General features: G+C 36.4%; 1 protein-coding gene across 11 annotated transcripts in view; it reads left to right on the top strand.

Moving 5' to 3' along the window:
• The window catches only part of LOC131159510 (protein CHROMATIN REMODELING 4), a 45,201-nt gene extending 26,482 nt beyond the window's left edge, over positions 1-18,719 (top strand). For all 11 annotated transcript variants that reach the window (XM_058114477.1, XM_058114475.1, XM_058114478.1 and 8 more), the window contains 4 exons: positions 11,509-11,623; positions 14,738-14,820; positions 15,166-15,820; positions 15,968-18,719. In XM_058114477.1, coding sequence (XP_057970460.1) covers positions 11,509-11,623; positions 14,738-14,820; positions 15,166-15,820; positions 15,968-18,016 — 2,902 coding nt within the window. In that variant the 3' untranslated portion in view covers positions 18,017-18,719. The remainder of the gene's footprint in view (positions 1-11,508; positions 11,624-14,737; positions 14,821-15,165; positions 15,821-15,967) is intronic.
• The last annotated feature ends 8,785 nt before the right edge of the window (positions 18,720-27,504 follow it).

The following is a 27,504-nucleotide window of genomic DNA, read 5'->3' as shown; positions in this document are numbered from 1 at the left end:
ACGTTTTAGGATAAGTAGAAATAAGGCAGAACATATAAAATGTAATTTCAGTCATAGTAGGAGAAATATTGGAGACAAGATTAAACTTGATGGTCAAGAAATCAATAACACAATTAGATTTCAGTACGTTGGTTCTATTATGCAAGTTGAAGGAAATTGAAGAAGATGTAATGCATAGTGTTGAGCAAGTTGGGTAAAATGGAGGAGTTCTTCAAGTGTGCTTTGTGATTGTAGAATACCCTTAAAATTAAAAGTAAGTTCTATAGGATAGTTGTAAACCAGCTATGCTATATGGATCATAATGTTGGGCGACAAAGAAACAATATATCCAAAAAGTAAAAGTTGTCAAGATGAGAACACTAAGATGGATGAGTGGTATAACATTAAAAGATAAATTAAGGAATGAACATATTTGTATTAAGTTATGCATAAATCCTATAGAAGACAAGATAAGGGAGGGACGACTCAAATGGTTTGGGCACTTGCAAAGTAGGCCAAATAGTGTGATAGTGAGGAAGAGGGAGCTAGTTAATGTGAGGGTAGTAGAAAGGGTAGAGGTAGACCTAAAATAATTTAGAATGAGATAGTGATTAAGGATTTAACAACCCTTGCTGGAGGAAATTGCCTATGATCGCATAAATTGGTGGACAATGATTCATGTAGCCGACCCCACCTAGTGGGACTTAAGGTCTGTTTTTTTTTTTGTAGAGAAGCTTTTGAACCTAGAATATTTAGGATAAGTAGAAATAAGATGGACTAACTAAATGTAATTTCATTCATGGTACGAGGAATGTTGGAGAAAAGATTAATCTTGATGGTCAAAAAATCAATAGCACTAGTAGATTTCGATACCTTGGACCTATTATGCAAGCTGAAGGAGAAATTGAAGAAGATGCAATATATAGAGTTAAAGCAGGTTAGATAAAATGGAAAAGTCCTTTGCAAGTGTTGTGTGATCGTAGAATACCCTTAAAATTATAGGATGGTTGTGAGACTAGCTATGCTATACATATTGTTGAGCAACTAAGAAATGGCATACCCAAAATTATAAGTTGTCAAGATGAGAATGCTAAGGTGATGAACGGTAACATTTAAAGCATGATTAAAGAATGAACATTCGCGATAAGTTAGGCATAGCTGTTGTAGAAGATAAGATAAGACAAGGGAGGGGCAGCTCAGATGGCTTAGGTTTGTACAATGTAGATCAAATAGTGCACAAGTGAGGAAGAGTGAGCTGTTTACTGTGAGGGGCAGTAGAAGGGTAGGGATAAACCTAAAAAAACTTGGAATTAGATAGTAAGGATTTAATAGCCCTAAATTTGTCGGAGGGGATTGCCTATGATTGTGTAAATTATAGGAAAAGGATTCATGTAGCCGACCCCACCTAGTAGGCCTTAAGGCTTGGTTTTTTGTTGCTGTTGTTTGATTTCATGATTTTTTCCTTAATATACCATGCAGAGAGAAATGGATTTCCAGTATATATGAATTCAACATGCATGTAATTTGTAAATTTTAATTTTTATAGATTGTTTTTTCTTAAATTTATTGATTTATATAACATTTATCCAATTAGTTTAATTTTCTAATTTATTTATTTATTTTTTCATTTTTTGATAGAGTTTCTTTGGACTTGGTGGTCATATTACTTTTATTAGTTGTGGTTTTCAGATTAGAGAATTATTTTTTGATTATGGATTGTACATTCTTTTTTATTTTAATTAAATTTTTATTTAGATGTGGGGTTTATATGAGTGTTACGTTGTTTCTATATATGTTATAAAAAATTGATTATCATGCGCGTAATGAGCATATTATACGGTCAATGTTTTGTTTTATAATTCTCACATTAATTGCATTTATATATAAAGTTGTGAATTCTGCAAATCAATTGAATCGGAAAAAGTGCACTTGACTTAATCTCAACTTTTGCGAATGTTTATGTTATTTATTACTGTGTTCATCTATTTTGATTCCCTACACTAACAAAATTTTCTCATGTAGTCATGTTAATATTGTTCATATAATAACAAATTTGATGCTATAAAATTGAAATTTAATTTGATCCATAACAGAATTATCTAATTTCATAAATCCACATGCATGCAACAGATAAAATAATAAAAATAATTCAATTCTAAACAAAATTCTGATCATATGGTACTGTATATTTCTAATTTATTTCCATATGCTACAAGGATTCTCATGTAACAAAACTCGCTGGTATGTTTATCCCTGTAAGAAATCTAAATTACATGCAAAAGGTCGAAGATTACTTGAAATTTCAACTTTTTCATCTAAGAAATATGAATAATTTAACATTCAATATTTAACATTATAAAAATAATTCAACTGCAAACAAACTCTAATTCTCTGTACCTCACTCTTGTACAAACATAGCTCCTTAAAAATATTTTTCTATTTATGTTTTCTATATTTTATTCTTTTTTTTCCCTGAGTTTGTATCCGTATGTGTCTCTGTGATGGACATGCACGTTTAATTGAATTAAGATCATCCCAATTGTTTTTAATTTTAAAAAAAAAAATTATTTCAATGCACAGAGCATATGTATCTTGACTGTTAGTCAATGTAAAGAAGTGAAAAATTCAAAAGGATACATAGTTTCTCTTTGATAGCGGCTTAAAAATTAGTAATGTAAAGTTGAATACTTATTGCTTTTGGTATATTTTCTATATATATATATATGTGTGTGTGTGTGTGTGTGTGTATAGGTTAAAACTTACCAAAAAATTGTTTAAAACATGCATATGGTAGACTTCAGGTGAAAAACATGTGTTTGGTTTTAAAGCTTTACTAATTTAAGAAAGAAACTTACACTCTGGACTCCTGTTATCCACATTGCATAAAGCAGTATCTGGTGACAGTTATACTAAGGTTATGTTTGGTTCATGGGATGTCTTTAACAGAAGAGAATGATTATAATATAAGGTATAAGGATTTGATAGCTTACAAAAAAAAAGGTGTTATTAGAAAGCAAATGACAACTCAAAATTGATTACTTCTAAATTTTATTATTGGATTGTCTATTCCAATTTGAATGGAATAACACAAATTATTGCACGAGTAACTTTCTTAGTTCACTAGTAAATCAGTCATGTATGTTGCACAAGATTTTATGTGAATAATTGTATGTTATATATTTATATAATTCTCAATGTAGTTTAGATTTTTAAAACAAATTAATAATATAGTCATAATTAAGTTTAAAAAATATTAATGTATGAATATTCAAAGTTATTTTTGAAGCTAATATTTTCTTTAGAACTATAAAATCAGATAGTAGACATAAGATATTATTTGACACAACTTATACTAATTACTATGATTCTCAATATGTTATGGTATGGAATTATTTGGAATATTGGATACGATGCGATATCCATACTCTAGTTAAAATTATATGATACTATATTTAAATATATCTGTATGAAAAATATTAATTTTAATATTTATATAACATTATACATAAAAATTCTACTCAATACATATGCATTTTTTCATTTTGTAAAGAATCTCAATCTTTGGCTTTTTCCATTGAAAGTATCAATAAATTTATTGCAAAATTTTAGATTGTGATTTGCTACCTAAAATCTTTATAACTGCTTTTTTTTTTTTTTTTTTTGTTTCTTTAATGATCAATGTTAAATTTTAATAATTTCAATTTCGGATGTAATTTAGGTCTATAATTTTATTTCTAAAATTTATCTTTAAGAAGTTAGGCTATTATTTATCTAAACGATGTTACACTTTACAATAACTTTAGAAAATGTGAGGAATTTAAATATTTTGTTGTGGGATATACCTTTGATATAGCATTTATGATACCGTAACATTTATTTATTTTTTTAACCAAATAAATTTTTAAAAAAATAGTTTTTTGACCAAATATATATTTATTTTATTTTAATTTTAAGATTCAAAACTTACACAAGAACAACAATAACAACAATCAAGCCTTAAAATATATTAATATTTTTGTCTACAAAATTATTTGCACTTTAGTATCTACTATGTATACATATACTGTTTGTTTTGTGTTGATTTTTTTTTTTTTTAACGAAGTAGAGTTTTTTTAAATTGAAACCTTAACCTATGCAAAATAAAATTTCTAAATGTATTTTAATCCAATGTTAGTTGAATTTACTCTCTTTTAGCAATTTTTTGTCTTACATCTAAACAATAATAATATTATTACCCGCATAATGATTTACAATATTTTTAATTATATATATATATGCATATCATTCCATTTGCATCTTATTTCACTCTTCTCCTATCAATAGATATTCTAGAAACCAAACATAATATGAAAAAGTGATTGCCACACAGATAGTGGCCCTACCAGCGCAACAATCTCTTCATCTACCATTTGAAACTATCACCATTGTAAGATTAAAAACTCCACGTGTAGAACAAGGAACTTGTAAATATAAGAAATTTATGATGCACCATTTGTTGAGCAACGGACCTCCTTTTAATTGTAATTTAATGTAATTTTAATTGAATTTACCTTCTTTTAGAAATGTTGTCTTACTTTTAAATGATGAGAATATTATTATCCCCCTAATGACTTCCACTATTTTTAATTTTATATACATTATAAATTTGCATATCATTCCATTTGCATCTTATTTCTATAAACCAAACGTAGTGTGAAAGAGCGACTGTCACACAGATAGCGACCCTACCTGGGAAACAATCTCTTCACCTTCCATTTGAAACTATCATCATCGTAAGATTAAAAACTCCACATGTAGAACAAGAAACTTGTGAATACAAGAAATTTAGGATGCACCATTTGTTGAGCAGTGACCTCATTTAAATTGTTAACATTTTTATATTATTTTGGAAATTATTCTTGAAAAATAATTGTAGCAGCAGCCAAGTTTTAAATGCTGGTTTACCATATGAATCTATTCTTGAAATGAACTCCATTGTACAATAATTTTTAGATGTGAGGAGTTTATCTGTTTTATTTTGGGATATAACATTTTATTAGAATTTATGATGTGGTTGCATATATTTATTTTTTAATGAAATAGTTTTTATTATTTTTTTCAAGATTCAACACTTAAACTATTTGACGTTTAAAAGTAATTTTACCTAATTTTTATTTATTTTTTAAGAGATATTTTGTTTTACTTGTATACTGCTGGTTTATTTATTTATTTTTGGTCCAAACCAAATAGAGTCTGTTCTTTTAGGTTCAAGCCTTAGCCTATTTACAATGGACTTTTTAATGTAATTTAATCTAATTTTGATTGAATTTACTTTCTTTTAGGAATGTTTTGTCTTACTTTTAAATGGTAAGAATATTTTTATTCATAAAGTAATTTACACTATAAGTATAGATTTGCGTCTTATTTCACTCTATTCTATGAATGAACATTCGGAAAACCAAACGTGACTTAAAAGAGTGACTGCCACAGGGGCTGCAACACTACTAGGGCAAAAATTTTTTCTCCTACCATTTGAAATTATCACTGTCTTAAGGTAAAGAATTCCATGTGTAGAATGAGAACCTTGTAATTACATAGCATGCATTGTGTGTTGAACAATGAACCTTGTTTTAATTGTTGACAATTTTAGATTATTTGGAAGCTGTTCTTGCAAAATAATGACAGCAGCAACCAAGTTTTAAATGCCAGCATATAGGGTCTACCATGTGAAGTTATTCTTGAAATGGACCCCATTGTCTCAAATGCAGCATTAATGAATTAAGCATTGATTACAGTTGTCATATCATGGCTCAAATAACTCGGAAATATTCATGGCGTAAATAACTCGGAAATATCTTAGTGATGCTAGTGTTCAAATAGTTAAGACAAAGAATGGAAAAGCAGTTAAACTTGAATTTATTTGTTGAAAGATCGGGAAGTGTTAAATGGTAATAGACAATGTATATCAAAATATTGTAATACAAAGCAAATATGTGAAATTTGTTGGACAGAATATGCCAACTTTTTTCTGAGAAAGGGCATACTTCGATACCAAGATTGATTCACATATACTATTATTTTTGGATAAAAGACAGTTTTATTAAAACAATAAATGAAGTACAAAATAGAGGACAAGAAGTCCTCACTGGATAACAAAACATACAAAAAAAACTTTAAGCAACTAAAGTAACCAGAACAACTATATAAGTATTGATTGCAAGGGTGTTGCCCTCCAATCTCTCGTGAGGTCGGACAGTGGTAATCCCCTAAAAAAACCAAGAGAGTGCATCCAAAGGGATGTGAGGGAAGTCGGTCTATCCCAAAGTAACCGCAGAGAGGTTGAGTGACCTTTAAAAATCCGAGCACTTCCTCTCAATCCACAGGGTCCAAGGGATGGCGAAGACAGACAATCCAAAGAGCTCTTCCATTTCTATTCTTTCCAAAACCCCGTAAGTTGACTAGTAACAAGTCTTCCACCTTTCTTGGGGCCACCCACTGTTCTCGTGCAAGAGGAAAAAGGACATTCCAGAGCTACGATGCTGCCTTGGAATGCACAAAAAGGATGGGCATTTGTTTTGTTGCTTGCATAACACATGAAGCACATGTTAGGATTAAGAGCTTTATGGGGCTTTCTCCTTCGAAGCAAATTCTGTGTGATAATCCTCTCCAGGATAATGATCCAACTAAAGCTTGAATCTTCCCTGGGACCTTACCCCTCCAAAGAATGTGGTGAAAGGAGGTTTTAAAAGGTGAGATAGAAAGGGTTTGGAAGTGAATGTACCTAAGGGATCCACCCTCCTACGCTCTCTCTACTTCATGTATAGTAGGAAAGTGATGGTTCTATTAAGAAAGAAAGCTAGTAAGCTCTATGACATCTCTTTCTTTGAGATTCCTAAAGAAATGGAAATCCCAAGAAGGACCCCCTTCAGAAGGAATGAAGGAGCTGACGGGAGCATTATGGAGCAAAGAAGGCTTAAATAAACGAGGAAATTTCAACTCTAACAAAGACTCGCCCACCCACACGTCCTCTTGAAAGCGGACTTTTTTATTTTTTTTTCCATTAGCTACTTTAAACTGAATAAAAGGAAAGAAAAGACAAGCTACCTGGGACACGAATTTCCATGGACACGTGAAAGGTAATGCCACTGCCTTACATCTCACACCCGTTCCATTTATTCCCATACTTGCTCTTAATCACCTCATGCCATAGGGAGTCAACTTTTAGAAGGAACCTCCAAAGCCATTTGCATAAGGGAGATGTTTTTGGATATTACATTCCTAATGCCCAAAGCACCCTAACACTTGGTTCTGCTAACTGCTAAGCACATCCCAGTTGACTAGGTGACCGCTCCTATCCTCGCCTCGGGTTCATCCACATATATTATTACCACAATCATTTTATATTTTATTGTCGGAATAGTAATCTATTTGTTATTGATATTTTATGAATAAAAAGAAAATTTTGTTTATCGTACACGTTGATGCAGAATCAACGTCCAACAACGTTTATTCTCAATTCGAATGTGAATAAATACTAATACATAGGGGGCCTTTTATTTGCTTACAAAGCTTGGAAGATAAAGAAACTAATTTAAGGAACCTAAAAATAAATTAAAATACTAGTATCCTGAATAATGATACCCTAGAATTGTGCTTCTTAAATGATGATGTCCTAGAATCTTGAAGGTATGGCCTTAGTAAAAATTCCATAAATAAACAAACTAAAATACAATACAAATATTGGAATAGCTCTTGGTTGGGCGCTGCATCACACCGTTTTGATGTTACTGCTTAGGATAATTTATTTATTTATTTTTTATATTGCATTGTATTTATTAGAAATACTAGTAAGTAAAGGAATTGAAAGTACCAGACAGTGCCCCCTGCCCCTGCAAGAAAAGTGTAACTAGGCAAGAAAATGGAGTGGAAACTCTGAACAAAATTTACAATGTCATTACAAGTGGAACTAAGAAGCTCCTTATTCACCCTCAAAAAATGGGGTTTTAACTTTTAAGCTACCTCCTTTAAAACATGGAAAGAGAATCCCTCTCATTCAAAAGCCTTAATGTTCTTTATATCCTCGAAATCAAAATAATTGCTAGAGGAATAGGGGCTAATGTCTTCTTCTCAGATTTCCTCCTAAAGATTACCCTCCATTGCAAGGAATTCATGCTTTACAGTCTTGGAACACATCCAATGAATTTCCATACTTGCATATGTCAAAACCCGAAGACCTCTAGCAAATGGACAATGAAGGAGAATATTATTAACCTTCCCAGACCCTGCATTCACTACTCTGCCCATTTCTTTCTATCTTTTTTATTTTTTGCTATTCTTTTCTCTTTAATTTGAAGGGAGAAACAATATAAATCACTAAAATCTGAGATATTATGCACTTGGAGAATGTAAAGCAATATAGTATTTTTTTTAGGGAGGGACTGTGTGGAGAGAGAGAGAGAGAGAGAGCAACAGAAAAGCGTGAAATAAGATGTTGGTATCATCAACTAAATGTGAAGAAAAGGTCTTGTAAGCATTGAGATTGTGAGGATATCTTTTAGGTGATGACATCTCTGTTATTCAGAATTTACTCATCTCCATCTAACATCTTCCTATTTGTGTTATCTTGGCTGAGTCTTGATGTCTCTCCATTTAACATCTGTCTATTTGTGTTATCTTGGCTGTGATATCAACAGTCTTTATAAGATATTATTCCATTTATTTTAGTAATACATATCAAAAGAGAGGTTTTAACTTGAGTACAAAGATGGGGAAAAAATCGAAGGTAAAATGTTTAAGAAACTTTTTAGTTTATTTGATTCCTAGCTAGAATCAAGGACATGTCATCACCGTGATATAGACATGTCCGTGCGTAACTTATACTTGTCCATTTTATGATGCTTGTTGTATTTGGAATGAATTTATTGTGTGAATATTTAACAGCTAGTGTTATTAGAGGAGCATAGTTATGGAAATTTTATATGAATGCATAAACTGAATTTTTGTAATTACTGATATGCACGTCTTGTGTGGCATAGGCTTCTTAAAGAATATTCTTTGTATAACATACACGTGCATCGATGTTCGCCTTTTGTACTTAATCATAAAAAATATATATTAATTGAAGGGCATCGTATTAAGAATGATAGAAGAAGAAATTTTTTGTCTTTATGTGAGAAAGAATGGGGTGGGGGGGGGGGGGACTTAGATTGTTCCTATTTCTGCGATGTGTTGCATAACTATTGTTGCTGCTGCTCACTGGCAAGGACCTTATCCAATTTACTTACATGTGCAAGTTGAACTCAAATTGGTCTTGGTGGTAGAAGTCTCAAGTGAAATGACACCTTGAGTTTAAAGACATCAACAATTCTGCATGCAAAACTAATGTTCTGTCTTTTCTTGCTTTCCACATCTCACATCAATAATGTGATTAAAATAGAAGGAAATAAGAAATAAACTGGAATAGAAAAATAAGAGGCTCAAAGGGAAAGTTCTATACAATGACTATAAGACCAGTTATGTTATATGCTTTAGAATATTGGCAACTAAGAAACTTAGGAATGGAATACTAAGTTGGCATAGCATGCACATGAAGAAGACGAGGAAAGGTGACTAAGATGGTTTGGATGTTTTGGACACTTGTAATATAGGCACAGATGAGGAGTGAGCTATCAGTGACAGTTAGAGAGGAAGGAGTAGAGCTAGGATAACTTTGACGAAGATAGTAAGGATTTAATAACACTCCCAACTTTCAAAGGACATTGCCCAGTCATGCAGAATTGCAGTAGGGGGATTCAGGTAGCCAACCACTCCTATTGGGACTTGAGGCTTGGTTGTTGTTATTGTTGTAGAAGAAAATGAGCAATTTTCTAGTGCGATGGTTGAATGTCAAAGGCACAATTCTGCAGGTGGAGTTTTATCCCAAAAAATAAAATAAAAAAAGAAGAAAAGCTGGCAGAATCCTGAGAGCAGCCTCTCCTCAAGACAAATAAAATAATCCAATAAAAAATAAATATAGCCTTGAAATGCCTTCCAACACTGAAGTGTCATTTGATTGTATATATTGTATAATGTGCATTTGAGAAGCTGCCTCTTATTTTCTTTCCCTCCCCCCTCCCTTTCTCTCACACCTCGAGATGGCTTTTATATCTCATTATATAGAGGGGAAATGATTTCTCAATGGGCATTGTCTCTTGCCATATGTTTTATACTACTTGCAAAAAAATGCACTTACCCTATTTTTGTGGAGTGTGAAAGCCAAAACTGGAGTGCATATTTTGAAACAAAGGAAGAAGTATTGATCTTGTTGATACTTCCATTGAATGAAATTACGTTCTAGCGTGCCTCTAGTTAGTGTGTTCTAAAAATGATAGGGAAAATGGAGGCTACCACGAAGTTGCCGTATTGGGGAAAAAGAAAAACTAGCTACCCTTAAATGACTTTTCTTGTGAGGGTGTGTGGAGGCTTGAGTGCATGTCTGTGTGTTGAATTAGTAATATAGTGAGTTTCAAATGGCTAGTTGTGAAGATTGTCTTTTTCTTGAGGATTTAATGGCAAAAGGACTATATAACAAGCTTCTTCCAACATGAATGTTGATACATGATTAGTAGATGAATGAGCGGAGTGAGCCAAATTATTTAAAAAAACTTTTATTATTTTGTCTATACATATCTGAGCACTTTGTGTTACTTTTGTGGGATTTGTTGCTATTTCATTTTTACTATTGAAGCAAGGATTATCCTGAATGTCTAAACTAGCATAGTATCTGATGCTTTAGTGACTTCCAAAATATGGAACTGAAATGGCCATAATGGAAGCCAGACCATGACAAAATAAGAGACTTCCCAATCATTCATTTATGAACAGAAAATTTATGTGAAATGGGAATATAGCATTTGTTTTTAACAGTCTGGCTATTGGTAAATAATTTGCCTCTTTCCAAATGCACCCAAGAATTTAATAGAGAAATAATTTCTGACATAGAAAAATCTGCATAATTTTACAATTTTTTGAGATTCACGGGGATTTTGCATTAGATAAGTTTGTTTGCAATTTTAACTTAAATGCAGATTTATTTATATCATCAGAATTAATTAATTACTTGACAGTCGCCCTCACCAAGAAAAAGGTCAAAAAGGTAATTGCATAATGGTTAGGAACTGGAAACTAATAAATGAATCACTGTAGTGTTTTAGTAAATGAATAAATTTGCTCCCAAGAAATCTATTCTTTACCATGTTCTTAATTGAAGAATAAATAGGTATTACAATAGAAAAACCAGTGTAAAAGATCACCCAAGGAACAAGCTGAAGCTATATTTTAAAAAAGAATTGCAATGCCAAAGTTGTTGGAAAGATACCCAACAGAACAAACCTAATCTATCCTCTAAGTGGCGCACATAAAAGGCTTTTGAAAAAACTGAATACATTTGTAATGATTGCTCCTCTATTGTTGTGAGTTACTTTTATTCCTTAGTATATTATTTGAATTTGGTTCAGGAATTTAACTTTTGAATGTATATTTTAAATTCTTTGATATTTGTTAAATTTGTAGATGGGAGAAGTATCAAAGTGAGGAGGAAGCAGCTCTTGGCCGAGGGAAGCGTCTGAGAAAAGCTGTTTCTTATAGGGAAGCTTATGCTCTGCACCCCAGTGAAACTTTGAGTGAGGTACCATCATTTGCTTCCTTTTCATAAATGTTCTATATTCAATGGCTGTTTAGTTTTCTGTTGTTGTGTATGCATGGAAAGTATTTATTTATAATACAAAAGCTTATCAATCAATAGATCTCAAACTTTAGTGATATTGGACTTGGCCTTTACTCTGAAGTTTTTTAGATGCAATTTCATAGTTAACAGGCGGTTCTCGCTACATATGATTTTTGCTTTGTTGTAGACTGGTAAGGTTGTTAGCAGCTTTTCTATTCTTCTCTTCCCTTTTCTTTTAAGTTTTTCATCATGTGACTTTCACCGACAGTTTCAACACTTCCCCCCCCCCCCCCCCCCCCCCCCGGGGCCCCAAAAAAAAAAAAACAGGCTCAATCATTTGTTTCCTTGAATGAGTTCTAATCTCTTACGTCTAGCCATTGATTTGATAGAACAAGCTTCAGTCAACTGAAGGTAATGGTAACTACTAAGCTTGACAAAGATGCCTGAACTTTTTATCTGGATAAAATTAGATCCTCCATGGAGCAGTCCAGCCTCCTGCAGAGCCATGTTTATTTTTGGTGCCATTTATGTCAGATTCTGTATGCTAAATAATATTGTGCTGATCAGGTTTTCTGATACATCTTCCCTAGCTGGAGTGGATGTATGGAGGTATGATTTAAGTGCTGCATTTTTGTTTCTTCATTATTGATTTATCTAGGGTAATCTTACTGAAGGAGTGATTTTAAAATGCATCTAGGTGCTAAGATGGCTTAATGTGTCAAGAAAACTCAAAAACCTATCATATTATGTTTTTTAAGGGTCAATAATCATAGTCATGAGATGATATGAATTGAAATAGTGCAAGATGAGGACAAGGGATGACCTAGCAGGAAGGGGGCTCATCCCACCCGCATTTTAGTTGAGTTCAAACCTCACTTCCCCTCTCTCCAATCTGCTATTGAAAAAATAAATGCAGTAAGTCCTTTGATGACTTGATTTCGATTTCTCAACAATATCCCATAATCAAGACTATTTGCGTAATTTTGCAAAACAATTTCATAAAAGCCATGCACTGATGATTCATCTTTTGTGTTGGTGAATCTATTATTTTTTTCATCAGCAGATTGCAGTCAAATTCTCACTCTTTGGTTCATCCTCCTATGCCTTCAAAGTAGTTTCAGGATTAAAAGTCAACTGTAGGAGAAGTGATTTAATTCATTCGTGGGATGTGGTGAATGGGCATTTTCTTGCTGGGGTTTTGGAGGTTTTTATATTGGAGACCTTCCTTTTAAATCACTACAATATCTAAAAGGTTGATATTAGATTTGGGGCCAACAATTTAAATCCCCTGCGTGGGCGCAATTGTATTTGGAGAGAGAAACAAGTGATGACTAACACCTATTATGGGGAGTAAGAAGGTTTTGAGCAACCATAGAATATATGCGACCATCATGAATACAACCCGGGATTTCTTGCGACCATGGCTCTGTTAGACCACCTCTTTACTTAAAAGCTCAAGCTGCTAGGTTATGGGTCAACAATGTGTATCAAGCCTTTACACTTCCTATCACTTATTGAGCCTTCCAACCCTTCTCTTGGGGGCCGGGTTTTAGAATAGGTGATGTGGGATCCTATTATTGGTAAATTTGAAAAAAAATCAGTCAATTGCAAGTCTTTTCACCTTTTTAAGGGGCTAGCCTAACTCATCAAGTGTGTTCTCTCAAGCCTTCCTCTTTTCTTAGTGTGACTTTTCCCCATTCCCAAGTTAGTTTCCGCCCAACTCGAAGGAATTCAAAGAAGATTCCTTTGGGGCTAATGTGGAGATGACTTTAGTATGACCTGGTGAAATGGTACTCATTAAAGTTCTAGCCCCAGGAGAGGATTGGTTTAGAGATCCATTGATTTTTAATGAAGCTTTTCTAGGGAATTGGTTTTGGAGGTATTTGGAGAGAGTTAATCTTTGGCAGGAAGTAATTCTGGATGAGTAATGCTGTTTCAAGTAATGGGTGGGTTCCTACATAAGGAGAGTTTTCCAGGATTGTAAAATCATCTGCAAGGGATGGGCAGACTCTTTTCTCTGTCCCCTTGCAGGTAGGGTCTGGCCACTTTTCTTTTTAGCAAAAGCTGTTTGCTGTGGGGATGCAACCCAATTCCTCTCTCTTTCTCAATGTAGCGGTAAAGATGTTTCTCCTTCTCAGTTTGTTATTTTCAATTATCAGAAGGCATGATTTCTTGGAATCTCATGTTCATCAGAGATTCCCATTGGGATCAGAATGAGTCCATCTTGCGTTTCTAGAAGCTTTATGCATTGAAGTGGTGGCAGGGTAATAGAGCAAAGATGGTATTCAGCCTCAAGCAAGAAGTTGTCAGTAAATATTTCTATGGAGCTCCTTTGGAAGATAAGTAGGAAGGCTAGAGCCCCTCTCAACTCTTTTTCTTTGGTAAAGGTGAAGGAAAACGGGGTGCAGTTTTGGTTTGCTTCCAATAATAATGACTTTGTAAATGTTGTTGTCGTATTGATAGTTAGGACTGTTTAGTGGTGGAAAACAGCCAGTCCAATAGTTTTCTTTTGGTTGAGATTTTGTAGTTAATAGCTGCTCTTGGCAATAATAATTGGTGGTGATCCAATCTGTTATTCCTTGCCTTTTGAGATCTCAAATCCTTTCTTGAACCATATAACTGTAGCTTAAAAACATTAATATCTATAGTTGGAATTTATTTTCTCCCAAAATAATTAACTTACAAAAAATATTTAAAGTTATTGTAGAATAATATCTGATAAAATATCAGTTGCCTGAAATGATGTTTCATAGAAATTTGACCTTGAATTTATTTTTTTAAATTACATTCTGTTAGAAATCCTCCTATTCTGAGTATATAAAGTGCCAAGAGATATGCCAACAGTGTTGCACTTGATAAGGCAACTAGACTTTCCCATTGGGATTCTAGATACAATCACTGGTCTAAGAAAATTATCTTGCTGAAGTTCATGGTTGTATGAATAGATATATTGTCCGCATGTTTGATATATGTAGTGATCAGAAAATTCTCTTATTTTTTGAGCTTGGGCACACATGTCATTTGAATTGTATTGTGTACATTTATAATAGTAGTAATGAGTAAATGTTGAAGCAGAGTGGTGGAGAAGAGGAACCAGAGCCTGAACAAGAGCCTGAGCGGGAATATACAGCAGCAGGGCGAGCTTTGAAGGCAAAATTGTAAGTTTTAAGTGTTTTCTAGCAGGTCTTTTACACTTGCTTTCAGTTAAAATGCTTTTCAATTATGAATTCCTTGAATTTATTAAATTTAGATACACGAATTAATTTCAGTGGATATCATAAATGAGGTGCAGAACTTCTGGGGCAGGTTTGAGTTTTAAGTACTCATTATTGGGAAGTAAGCATGTGTTCTGATTGTAGGAAAAATCCTCTAATAAGTAATTATTAAAGATATTTGCGATAAGTTGTGTTATGCATGCTTGGTTAAGAATTTGGTATGTTTTTCGATTCATGGTATTTTGTCATGATGGATGTTGCAATAGTGAACTATTTTTTATGGAACAGTGCAAAACTCCGTGCCAGACAAAAGCAACGGCTTGCCCAGAGAAATACAATTGAAGTATCTCATCCTATGGAGGGACTAGCTGGACCAGAGTCACTTTCTCAATTCCCTTCAGCTAATGCCAATGACGGTGACCAAGGGATTAGACCAGTTCAATCTGTCAGAGAGAAGGTTTTGGTGATTGACTTGGAGGGTACCAAATCTATTCAGCCCATGGATGCCCCAAAGAATAAGACTGACTCAGCCTTACGGCTGAGCAGGTTATCAAAGCATAAATTGAGTGATCGGCTTGATCTTTCCGTTAAACCTCTTGGTCACTCCCCTGACAATTTTCTTAGTCAAGATTGCCCTGGCCCAAGCTTTACGAATTCATTACCTGCCAACAATTTGTTGCCAGTCCTTGGACTATGTGCTCCAAATGCAAATCAACCTGAGTCATCTCAGAGGAACCTTTCAAAATTACACAGCAGACAGCATAAGGTGGGAAGTGGACCAGAATTTCCATTCCGTCTTGCTCCTTCCTTTGGGATATCAGCTGAGATGGATATGAAAGGTCAGGAGCCTGCCTCGGACAAAGTGCAACTGCCAGCTGCGTCGGAAATTTTGCAACAGCGGCTGAAGAATAGCATTCCAGATAATTGCTTTCCATTTAATCTGGTATTTATCTCTCCCTCTCTCTCTCATGCATGCTGTTCATGAATGTGTTTCATTTCCTTATAATCCCTATGCAGTTCGTGCTATTTTGCTCATTTCACACACATAAACCATTTATGTTCATTGTCATTTTTCTTGATTTATGTGCAGTATCCTCCAGCTGTCCCACAAGGGAGAGGTTGTGATCAGTTAGAAAGTTCAGGTCCTAATTACTCTGATTTTCAAGGAAAGATTGGACTGCCTGAGTTGCCTTTTGATGGACGATTGCTGCCTAGAATCCCCCTTCCTGCCAAAAACATGTCTAATCCACTTCCTGACTTCTTACCCAGCCTGTCATTAGGGACCAGAGTTGAAGCTGCAAATGAGTCTATGCAAGACCTTTCCACTATGCCGTTGTTCCCAAATTTGAAATTCCTCCCACAAGATGCACTTAGACATAATCAGCAAGATCGGGAGGTGCCTCCCATGTTAGGTTTGGGTCAAATGCCAGCTACGGGTTCGTCATTACCTGATAACCATCGGAAGGTTCTTGAGAACATAATGATGAGGACTGGGTCTGGATCAAGCAGCTTCTTCAAACAGAAATCAAAAGTAGATGGCTGGTCTGAAGATGAACTTGATTTCCTTTGGATTGGTGTACGCAGACATGGACAGGGCAATTGGGATGCCATGCTGAGAGACCCCAGGTTAAAATTCTCTAATCACAAAACTGCAGAAGATTTGGCAGCGAGGTGGGAGGAGGAACAACTCAAGATCCTGGATGGGTCAGTTTTTCCCATGCTGAAGTCAAGCAAGCATGCGAAATCTACCAAATCTTCCTTATTTCCTGGAATCTCTGATGGAATGATGATGCGGGCATTACATGGAAGTAGACTTACTGCACCTTTCAAATTTCAAAGCCATCTGACAGACATGAAACTTGGTTTTAGTGATCTGCCATCCAACCTGCCCCATTTTGAACCATCTGATCCACTTGGTTTGCATAATGAGTATTTTGCACCCATTCCAACCTGGAATGCTGATAAGTTTCGGCCAAAATTTTCTGGAGATTTGTCTGCTGGACCCTCTGATAGACCAGGAGCTTCCTCAAATGTACATAATGAGCAGCCGCTTCTCATCAATTCCTTGGGATCTAGTACCCTGGGTTCTCTGGGCTTGAACTGCTCAAGCAGCTTTGATTTACAGCCAAAAGAGGATTCACATGCTGCAAAAAAGTATGGAAAGTTGCCCAGTCTCATGGACAGACCGCTCAATATTTTCTGTGATTCTCATAATAATGTTGGTAGTGGTGAAGGTACGAACTCTGGATTGCTTCCTGAGCCTCGTGAAGGGCTGAATTTATCCCATTTGAAGGGGAAAGAGGATGCTTCTGGAACTGCTTCAAAGAACAAGCTACCTCATTGGCTTCGGGAAGCTGTTAGTGCCCCTGCAAGGCCCCCAGATCCTGACTTGCCACCCACAGTCTCAGCAATAGCTCAATCAGTTCGCTTGCTGTATGGGGAAGAGCAGCCAACGATTCCCCCATTTGAGGTCCCAGGTCCGCCTCCTTCCCGACCAAAGGATCCGCGAAGAAGTTTGAAGAAACGGCGGTCACATATGCTCACGCAAGCTCCCCAAGACACTGCTGGAGGCAGCCATAATTTTCAAAACAGTCTCCATAGTGACAATGTTGCTTCTGGCTCCGTTCTGTTAGCCCCACCATTTCCAATGGTTCCGCAATCAAGTGGAACTTCAGGACTTCCTTGGACAGAATCTGACCTCAACTTGCCTCCCCTCAATCTAAACATGATGAATCCATCAATTCCATCATCCTCATCTGTGTATCTGAGCTCCCAGAAGAAAGGAAGCGCTGGATTGTCCCCATCTCCTGAAGTGCTTCAGTTGGTAGCATCCTGTGTTGCTCCTGGCCCACATCTGTTACCGGAGAGTCCCAGCTTTCTTGAGAGCAAGATGCCCTTGCCAAAATCTGTAGACGGAGGGCTTTTGGATCCAAAAGGTGCGTGTGGAAAACAGAAGTCTAAGCAGAGCTCGCCTCTTGGTGCATGGGGTCCAACCCCCACAGGTAGACCAGAACAGACTGAAAGTAGGGATTCCAGCAAGACTCAATCTGACCCTTCTCGGACTGAGCGACCTGATGTGGAGCTTATTTCTTCAGAAGGCACTTTGTCTGATCATCCTGTGAGTGACAACGAACTGTAGACCACAGAAATGTGAGTGAAAAGTGGGAGGTTTATGGCCATACCTTACAATGCTAGTGAAATTTCAGGCATTTCTGCCTCTGTGCTCGAAATTTTGTAGGCTTGATCCAGTCGGTGATAAACTAGCGAACATAGGATCGTGTAGGACTTTTCCTGTGTAAAGTTCTGTAAGAGTAAAGAAAATATACAATTGTGTCTGTTTGGTTTTTGTTTCTTCCATCATCTCACCCAAATAATGAGCCTTGCCTTTTCAACTCCCTTTATACATGAGCCACTTGAGGGTCACCTCACTGTAAGCCAAAGTGCAACTGTATGCGGCAGGCCCTAAGAGGGGAGAGAGAAAAAATGTAATGTAGGCTGATGTTACATGAAGAGTGTCATGCTATTGCTCTTGCACGGTGTTGAAGCAGAGCTTGGTCTGAACTCTGAAGCGACCACAGCCTACAGCGAAAGAGGAGATTAAAACGAGCGGCGTCTGGTTACCAATATCTGTTGTAAATTTCTCTCTGGATATTCTTTGTTTGTACAGAGCCAGTTGGAATCGGGAATTTGAGCTATTGTAGAATTCAAGGATAATTTTACTGGCAATTTAGATGAGGTTCTTTCCAGCGGGATAAGGGTATTAACAGATGGAATCAGAATAAGCAGTTTGAGCGCTGGTATTTGAATTTTAGGTCCATTTCAATAAATGATTTGGTGGATAAGTTTGGTTTGTTTTGGTTTCATTTCTTTTGGGTATATTTGAGTTGAGTTGAGTTGGCATATTAAAATATTTGAACTTGATGTGAAAATTTTAATATTGAAGTTGACTCGAACTCAATTGATATTTATATTTGTTGTACTAAGTTGAGTTGGAAGTTTTATCCAAAGTCTGAGGCATGAAAGGATCATTATCCTTAAGGCCACATCAATGGAGAAAAATCTTACGCGCGTGACCTCCCGATTACTCAATAGACTCGATTTTATACGTACTCCCAAATACTTGAGGTGTAGGAGATAGTGTCGTTTCGTTACCCAATAGTGAGAAGAGTACGGGAAAGGAATAAAAGTATATATTACATCTAGTTTAGTTTGTAACATGCCTTTTATAGGCTAAATTAAAAATAACTTCCAATGTAATAAACACCAAATCATAAAAATAATAGTTAATATTCTAAAAAGCCTGAAAACTAAAATATTAAATTTAATGTATATTTAATTTAAAATAATTTGAGAGCTATTATGTAATATTTATTAAATAGATATTTTTTTTTTGAAAAAAAAATTGAAACATCTGAACATTGAATATCAACAATCTCACATATGGTTCAAATTAAAAAAACCAAAGAAAGATAAAAATAATGTTGGATAACCATGAGATGTAATCATTTTTTTAGGTTTAAATTGCACTTGGAGAATGTATGCCATGAATTATAAGAACTTAGTAAATTTCAAATTCTTGAACTAACTTCTTTTAACATAACTAGATAAATGCACAAATCACACACACACACACACACATATATACACAACAACAACAAAACCAAGCCTTAGTCCCACTAAGTGGGGTTGGCTATATGAATCCTTTTCCGCCAATTTATGCGATCATGGACTATTTCTTTTGATAGATTCAAAGATATTAAATCCTTACTCACTATCTCCTCCCAAGTTATTTTAGGTCTACCCCTACCTCTTCTACTGCCCCCCACAGTAACTAAGTCACTCTTCCTCACAGGTGCACTATAAGGCCTACGTTGCAAGTGTCCATACCATCTGAGTCGTTCTTCCCTTATCTTATCTTCTATAGGAGCTACACCTAACTTACCACAAATATGTTCATTCCTTAATTTATCTTTCAATGTTATACCACTCATCCATCTAAGCATCCTCATCTCGGCATCTTTTACTTTTTGGATATTATGTTTTTTCGTCGCCCAACATTTTGATTCATATAGCATAGCTGGTCTTCTAGCTGTCCTATAAAACTTCCTTTCAATTTTAAGGGTATTCTACGATCACATAGAACACTTGAAGAACTTCTCCATTTTACCCAACCTGCTTTAACTCTATGCATTACATCATCTTCAATTTCTCCTTCAGCTTGCATAATAGATCCAAGGTATCAAAATCTACAAGTGCTATTTATTTCTTCATCATCAAGTTTAACTTTGTCTCTAATATTCCTCCTATCATTACTAAAATTACATTTCATATATTTAGTTTTATTTCTACTTATCTTAAAGCCTCTAGATTCCAAAGCTTCTCTCCATAGTTCTAACTCAGCCTTTACTCTATCCCTAGTTTTGTCAATTAATACAATATCATCTGCAAACAACATACACCATGGAACCTCCTTTTGAATACTCTTAGATATATATATATATATATATATATATATATATATATATATATATATATATATATATATATATATCTAAATTCAAGACTTTTGCAAGTTGAATAGACCATGCACCGTATCTAGATTTTCATGAGTACTCTAGAAATTTTTTGGCCTAGTAAACTTTAATAGGAAGCTACTTCATTTCAATACATAGGTAAATACATCAAGTGTGTAATTACAGCTAAATACGCCCCCTAACAAAGGATATCAATTTATTAATAGATAAACTCAACCTCACAATTGCTATAGTTGCACTATCCAACTCAATAGAGATGATCAAAACAAATAATAGTTGTAGTGCCCCACACCCTCGGCCCGTACCCAAAGTGGGGCACCGGGACACCTGTCCATAACTTATATTAAACAACATGGCGGAAGCATGCATATATATAATCCCAAAACACATACCAAAGTTCTAATGTCACCATAATTACATACGAAAATCCCCAAAATCCATAATACATCCTATGTTACAAAAAAACATATCCATGTCTTACCAATACTTACTCTGAACTACAATATCTAAGCCCTGCCTTGAGCTCTCTAGGCTTGGTTCCTTGGATTTCCTGAAATGATAAAGGTATTGGAGTGAGACACCTCTAGATAAGAAGACATAATAGATTATCGTCAGTGTGTGACAATATAAGTTTTAGTGTATCATAAACATATCTTGTAAATAGGTAACTTTAATTGATAAATTACGTAAATCTGTACTCATATATATATATATATATATATATATATATATATGAAAAATACATACTTTTCAACTTAAGCATACTTTATCGTAATAAGTTTCTCTGTATATGTAAATCATCTGTTATATCTATACATAAAAGAATTTTCTCCTGAATGGATAATCATATATACCATCATGTAATAACCCCACATGATTAGGTTGTGCAGCTCGAAGGCGGGACTTAACAAAGGCTGACCTACCACGCTAAGCCAAATATAACACATCTGAAAGTATGATTGCCCTACCCAGTCTGGTTCGAATTGCCAAGGGGGGGGGGTACTCTACTCTTCTCTGACTCAGTCGACTATCCATACACCAACACTTCCTGATTAGTGTGGTGGCACTGACTATATCATATTAGCTACGGTACCGTGCTCTGAACATAATTGGTTTATCAGGGTTCTTATACCATATAATACTGTTCATATATAATAAATTAAAATTGTAACTTGATCTCATTTTCATAAAATCTGTCATATTCATAAACTATTTAATTCTTGTCATATCATAAGTCTTTCTGAATACTGTCATATCATAAATCTGGCTAAATATTGTCATATCATAAATCTTTTTGAGTACTGTCATATCATAAATTTTTGTCTGAGTACTATCATATCATAAATCTGACTGAATACTGTCATATCATGATTCCATAATATTTATAACATTTCCAAAAGTCATTATAAAATCATATTTGTTCTATATCATCATAAAATAATCTAACATGTTTATTCATGTAGTAACATGTGCATTACTCATGCCACACAATTTGAATGATAATTCATAATAAAATAATCTGCCTAGGAAAAATATATTTTGCCGAGAAATAAACGTATAGTCACCTCTAGGATTTACTTAAACTCAAAATACCTAATTTTCCAAAAACATACATATAATAATAATTCAAAAGTTCCATTTTCATATGCTTGAGTATTCAAACACACACACACACACACACACACACACATACACATATATATATATATATATATATATAAATATATATTATTCCTGTAATCACGTACTACAATTTAATTGGTTAAATTTTCCAAAACTAACTGACATAATCTATTCCCCTTACCTTATCCTTGGAGTGGTGTCCCTAGGATCCCCGAACGACGAATCTGCTTAGATTAAATCGTTAAGGATCGAACCTAGGATCCTAAAATGGCATCAGATCGTCAATTTGATAGAAATTTGGAGAGAAAATAAAGAGAGAGAGAGAGAGAGAGAGAGAGAGAGAGAGAGAGAGAGAGAGAGAGAGAGAGAGAGAGAGAGAGAGAGAGAGTGTGTGTGTGTCACACCCCGAACCCACAGATGGGTCCCAGGTGTGAATACAGTAACTTAACTTGTTTTTATATCAATTAAAACATACATGATACAATACCAAATGAAGGTACGACCCCGTGGGGTACACAGATGCCCTTAAAACATAAACATACACATCCATACTCATTAATACACAACGGAATACGGTCTTTCTATACATGTACAGTACCATACCAGAGTCTATACAAAGCTAGGATATACATTCCCAAAATTACAAAACATACTCCAAGCATCTACAAAAACCATCCTGACAACCCGGATACAAAAATTTGTACCTAACAGGAACTAGCAGTAGCTAACGACAACCCTGCTTCCAAATGCTAGGATGCTAATTACGGCTACCCGATGGACCTGAAAAACATTTGTACGTACATTCGGGGTAAGACACCTCTCAGTAAGGGGATTCAGTTTATATCAGTTACTCTTTGAAATCGGGATCGATAAACTTGTAGGCTACGGTCGTATGTATGTTTTGGTAACTTATTTGGGGAAATTTATCGGGTAAAGTACAGGATTTTCGGGTTACAGTTTTCGGGAAAATTTGGAAATTTCAGGTATCATCTCTACTTTGTTTGGAAAACTATCTGTTTTATTTAAACTGTATTATTGAGATGACTGTTATCCATATTTGTATAAAACTGTATACTTGAATTGGAAAACGATATGATTTGCCACAAACCAAATAAGTGTGGTATGTATGGTTGTATGTAATTGTTCCAGGTATTTTTATAAAATAGCTATGTGGCGGCTAATTATCGTACACTGATGAGTATAGAAACATGAGTTTCAAAATGATTCCAGGTTTTGTGAAATTGGCTAGGCGCAGCGAATTACCGTATGCCGAAACAGTTATGTGGTGGCTAATTACCGTACGCTGCGCCATGTACCGGTGTCAAAATTGTGGGCGAGAGTGTCCAACTCTATATTTGAGGGTGTGAAATATCACTATGTATCATGGTTGGTCACTGAGGGGTGTGAGCTACACTATAATGGCAATGTAATCGCTGTGAAGCTTCGAGTTTCATGGAATAGGTGCGCATTGGTGTGAGCTACATTGTATTGGCAATGTAATCGTTGTGAAGCTTCGGGTTTCATAGCGTAGTTGCGTATTAGTGTGACGACACTGACCGTATGTTTGGGTATTGTATGTATTGGAATGGATTTGTGAAAATACTGGAACTGTATGGAAATGTTTTGAACTGTATTGTATTGTATGGTGTTATGTTTTACGTAAAATAACACTAGTATGCCACATACTGATAGAACCTGCTTTCTTCCTTACTGAGAGGTGTCTCACCCCGAATGTATGTACAAATATTTTTCAGGTCCATCAGGTAGCCGTAATTAGCATCCTAGCATTTGGAAGCGGGGGTGTCGTTAGCTACTACTAGTGCCTGTTAGGTACAAGTTTTTGTATCTGAGTTGTCGGGATGGTTTTTGTAAACGCCCGGAGTATGTTTTTGTAATTCTGGGAATGTATATCCTAGCTTTGTATAGACTCTGGTATGGTACTGTACATGTATAGAAAGATCGTATTCCGCTGTGCATCTAATGAGTATGGATGTGTATGTTTATTTTTTAAGGGCATCCGTGTACCCCACGGGGTCGGACCCTCATTTGGTATTATATCATGTATGTTTTAATTGATACAAAGACAGGTTAGGTTACTGTATTCACACCTGGGACCCATCTGCGGGTTCGGGGTGTGACAACTTGGTATTAGAGCTAACCAGGTTGTTAGGTCTTGTATACTTGGTTAGGTGTATTGATGTGTACATACTAGAGTATAAGATGTAGGAAATGGGTAGTGTAGGTCGAGGATTGTGTTGTTGCTAGATAAGGACTCATTAGCAGTGTTCTGTGTCCTTCCTGGAATGACGATTTCAGAAAGATCATGGCAAACCATTGATGGATTTGTGTCAGTGTGACGGGATAGTGCTAGACCTGTGGGATTGGTAGTTAACATGATTAGGTGTATGATTGTATTAACTAAGCATGACATAGGAATTCTAATCGATTCCTATTATTTTCAGAGTGGAGCCCAAGGATAATAACTTGGGGAGTGGCTCCAAGGAGATGACGAGCGATGAGTCTCCTTTTGTGTCTTATGGTTTAGCGAGGCAGGTTATTTGAGAGATCGGACGGAGTGTTAGGAGACGCGATTGCTCTCCTACTAATGTGGCGTGTACCATTGAGAGGTTCACGTGCATGCACCCTCCGACATTTACAGGAGGACCTGATCCGATAGTGGCGGAGGACTGGGTCGAGAAAACCGAGAGGATTTTGGAAGTTCTCCACTGTATGAAGAGGCAAAAGGTCCTATACGCTACCTTCCAGCTGACTGGGAAGGCAGGGTGTTGGTGGACTACGATGAGTTTGCTTGAGAGGCAGAGAGCTGGTCCATCTGGTGTGACGTGGGGCCACTTCAAGGAGGTATTTTTCGAGAGATACTTCCTGGTCTCCACTTGGGATGCGAAGGCCGATGCGTTCTCGGGCTTGATGCAGGGAACTCTAACGATGTAGAGGTATGCCACTAGATTTATCGAGTTATCTCGGTTTGTTTCGTACTTGGTCCCGAATGAGTATGAGAAGGCTTGGAGGTTCGAGAGGGGTCTGAAGAAAGGCATCTGTCGTCTTGTAGGGATGCTGCAGATCCGTGAGTTCTCTATCTTGGTGGATAAAGCCACCATAGTTGAGATCGATCTTCAGGGAGATGAGGTGGTGCAGGATCAGGGGAAGAGACTGATATCTTCTAGTACTAGGAAGGGACAGTGGAAGAAAAAGAAGAACTACAGTTCAGGTTATCAGCAGAATACCGAGCGGCAGAGTTATCAAGGGGATCCATCCTCCATACCGTGCGCCAAGTGCCATAAATGACACGATGGGGAGTGTTAGTTGTTCTGGGGTAACTGCTACAACTGTGGCAAGCCGGGCCATATGTCACGAAGCTGTTAGGTACCGAGGAGAGATACGCCTGCACAGAGCCAGAACCGTAGAGGTAATCAGATGCCTCAGGGGAACTACCAGGCAACTACGGCTCCAACAAGGGTATATTCACTGACTCTAGCAGATGCAAAACACGCCAGGAACGTGGTGACAGGTACCATGTCTTTGCTTTCGAATTCAGCTATCATTTTATTTGATTCGGGGGCAACCCATTCGTTCATATCTACTAGTTTTGTGAATTTGTGTGGGGCTGAAACCCGTGTGATGGATGAGAGGTTGTCTGTGGCTACGCCGACTGAGAGTGTGACGATCTGTAGTAAGATGTTAGGAGACTACCCAATGGTTATTCAGGAGAGACTGCTACCAGTGAATCTTGTAGTATACGACATGTTTGGTTTTGACATCATACTGGGGATGGATTGGATATTCTCTAGTTTTGCACTGATTGATTGTCGTAGGAAGGTAGTAGTGTTCAGACCTCCTGGGGAGTAGGAGTACGAGTTCATAGGATCGTGTATGCGTTCGATGCCACAGGTTCAATCAGCATTACAAGCGAGGAGGCTACTTTTGGACGAATGTAAGGGATACCTAGCTTGCGTGAAGGAACCGCCGTTGGATAAGTTAAGACTCGAGGATATTTGGGTAGTCAATGAGTTTATGGATGTGTTTCCTGATGATTTATCCAGTTTACCTTCGGATCATGAGATGGAGTTTGTAATAGAGTTGCTGCCTGGCAAGACACCAATCTCTAAAGCTCCGTACTGGATGACTCCAGTAGAACTTCGAAAGTTAAAGGAGCAGTTGCAGGAACTACTAGACCAAGGTTTTATTCGACCGAGTGTTTCACCATGGGGAGCTCCAGTTTTGTTTGTGAAGAAGAAGGATGGGTCGATGCGTATGTGCATTGATTATCATGAGATTAACAAGGTGACGGTGAAGAAGTGTTATCCGTTGCCTCGTATAAATGATTTCTTTGACCAGCTGCAGGGAACGCAGGTCTTTTCGAAGATCGACCTACAGTTAGGGTATCATCAAGTGAGGATTAGATCTGAGAATGTAGGGAAGACTGCTTTCTAAACTAGATATAATCACTATGAGTTCTTGGTTATGCCGTTTGGTTTTACCAATGCGCTGACAGTGTTCATGGATGTGATGAACAGGGTTTTCCATGAGTACCTGGATCAGTTCGTAGTGGTGTTCATTGATGACCTTCTGGTATACTCGAGGAGTTCGGAAAAGCATAAGAATCATTTGAGGTTGGTGCTATAGATTCTGTAGGAAAGGAAGCTGTATGCCAAGCTAAAGAAGTATGAGTACTGGTTGAATTAGGTCGCGTTCTTAGGCTATGTGGTGTCTAAGGGCGGTATCTCAGTTGATCCGAACAAGGTTGAAGCTGTAGTCGACTAGGCGAGACCGAAGAGTGTGCAAGAGGTTCAGAGTTTTTTGGGACTGGCGGGTTACTATCGTCGGTTCGTAGAGAGTTTCTCTTAATTGTCTGGACCTTTGACACGATTGACCACGAAGGGGGTGAAGTTTGACTGGACTAGTGATTGCGAGCAGTGCTTTCTCGAGTTGAAGCACTGGCTGGTTACTGCTCCAGTATTGACCATTCCTTTAAGGAATGACAGTTTTGTGATCTATAGCGATGCGTCCCTGAAGGGTTTGAGATGTGTGCTTATGCAACAGGGTAAGGTAGTAGCTTATGCTTCTCAGCAACTTAAGGAGTATGAGAAGAATTACCCTACGCATGACTTAGAGTTAGTTGCTATTGTTTATGCGTTGAAGATCTAGTGACACTACCTGTACGGTGTTCAGTGTGAGATTTTCACCAACCATAAAAACCTTAGGTACTTTTTCACGCTGAAGGAGCTGAATATGAGGCAAATGCAGTAGCTAGAGTTGATTAAGGACTACAACTTCATGATCAGTTATCACCCAGGGAAGGCTAATGTGGTAGCAGATGTGTTGAGTCGGAAGTCAGAGCATGCAGCAGTAACTGCAGTTGTAACTCAGCATCATGTCAGACAAGATCTAGAAAGCCTTGGTGTGGAATTGGTGTCTGGTGATCATTATGCTTTTATTGCTAGCTTGGTGA

Source organism: Malania oleifera, chromosome 7, assembly GCF_029873635.1.
Source record: "Malania oleifera isolate guangnan ecotype guangnan chromosome 7, ASM2987363v1, whole genome shotgun sequence".
NCBI classification, from domain to species: Eukaryota; Viridiplantae; Streptophyta; class Magnoliopsida; order Santalales; family Ximeniaceae; genus Malania; species Malania oleifera.
Note: the sequence above shows the minus strand (reverse complement) of the source record. Positions and strands in the feature narration are given on the sequence as shown.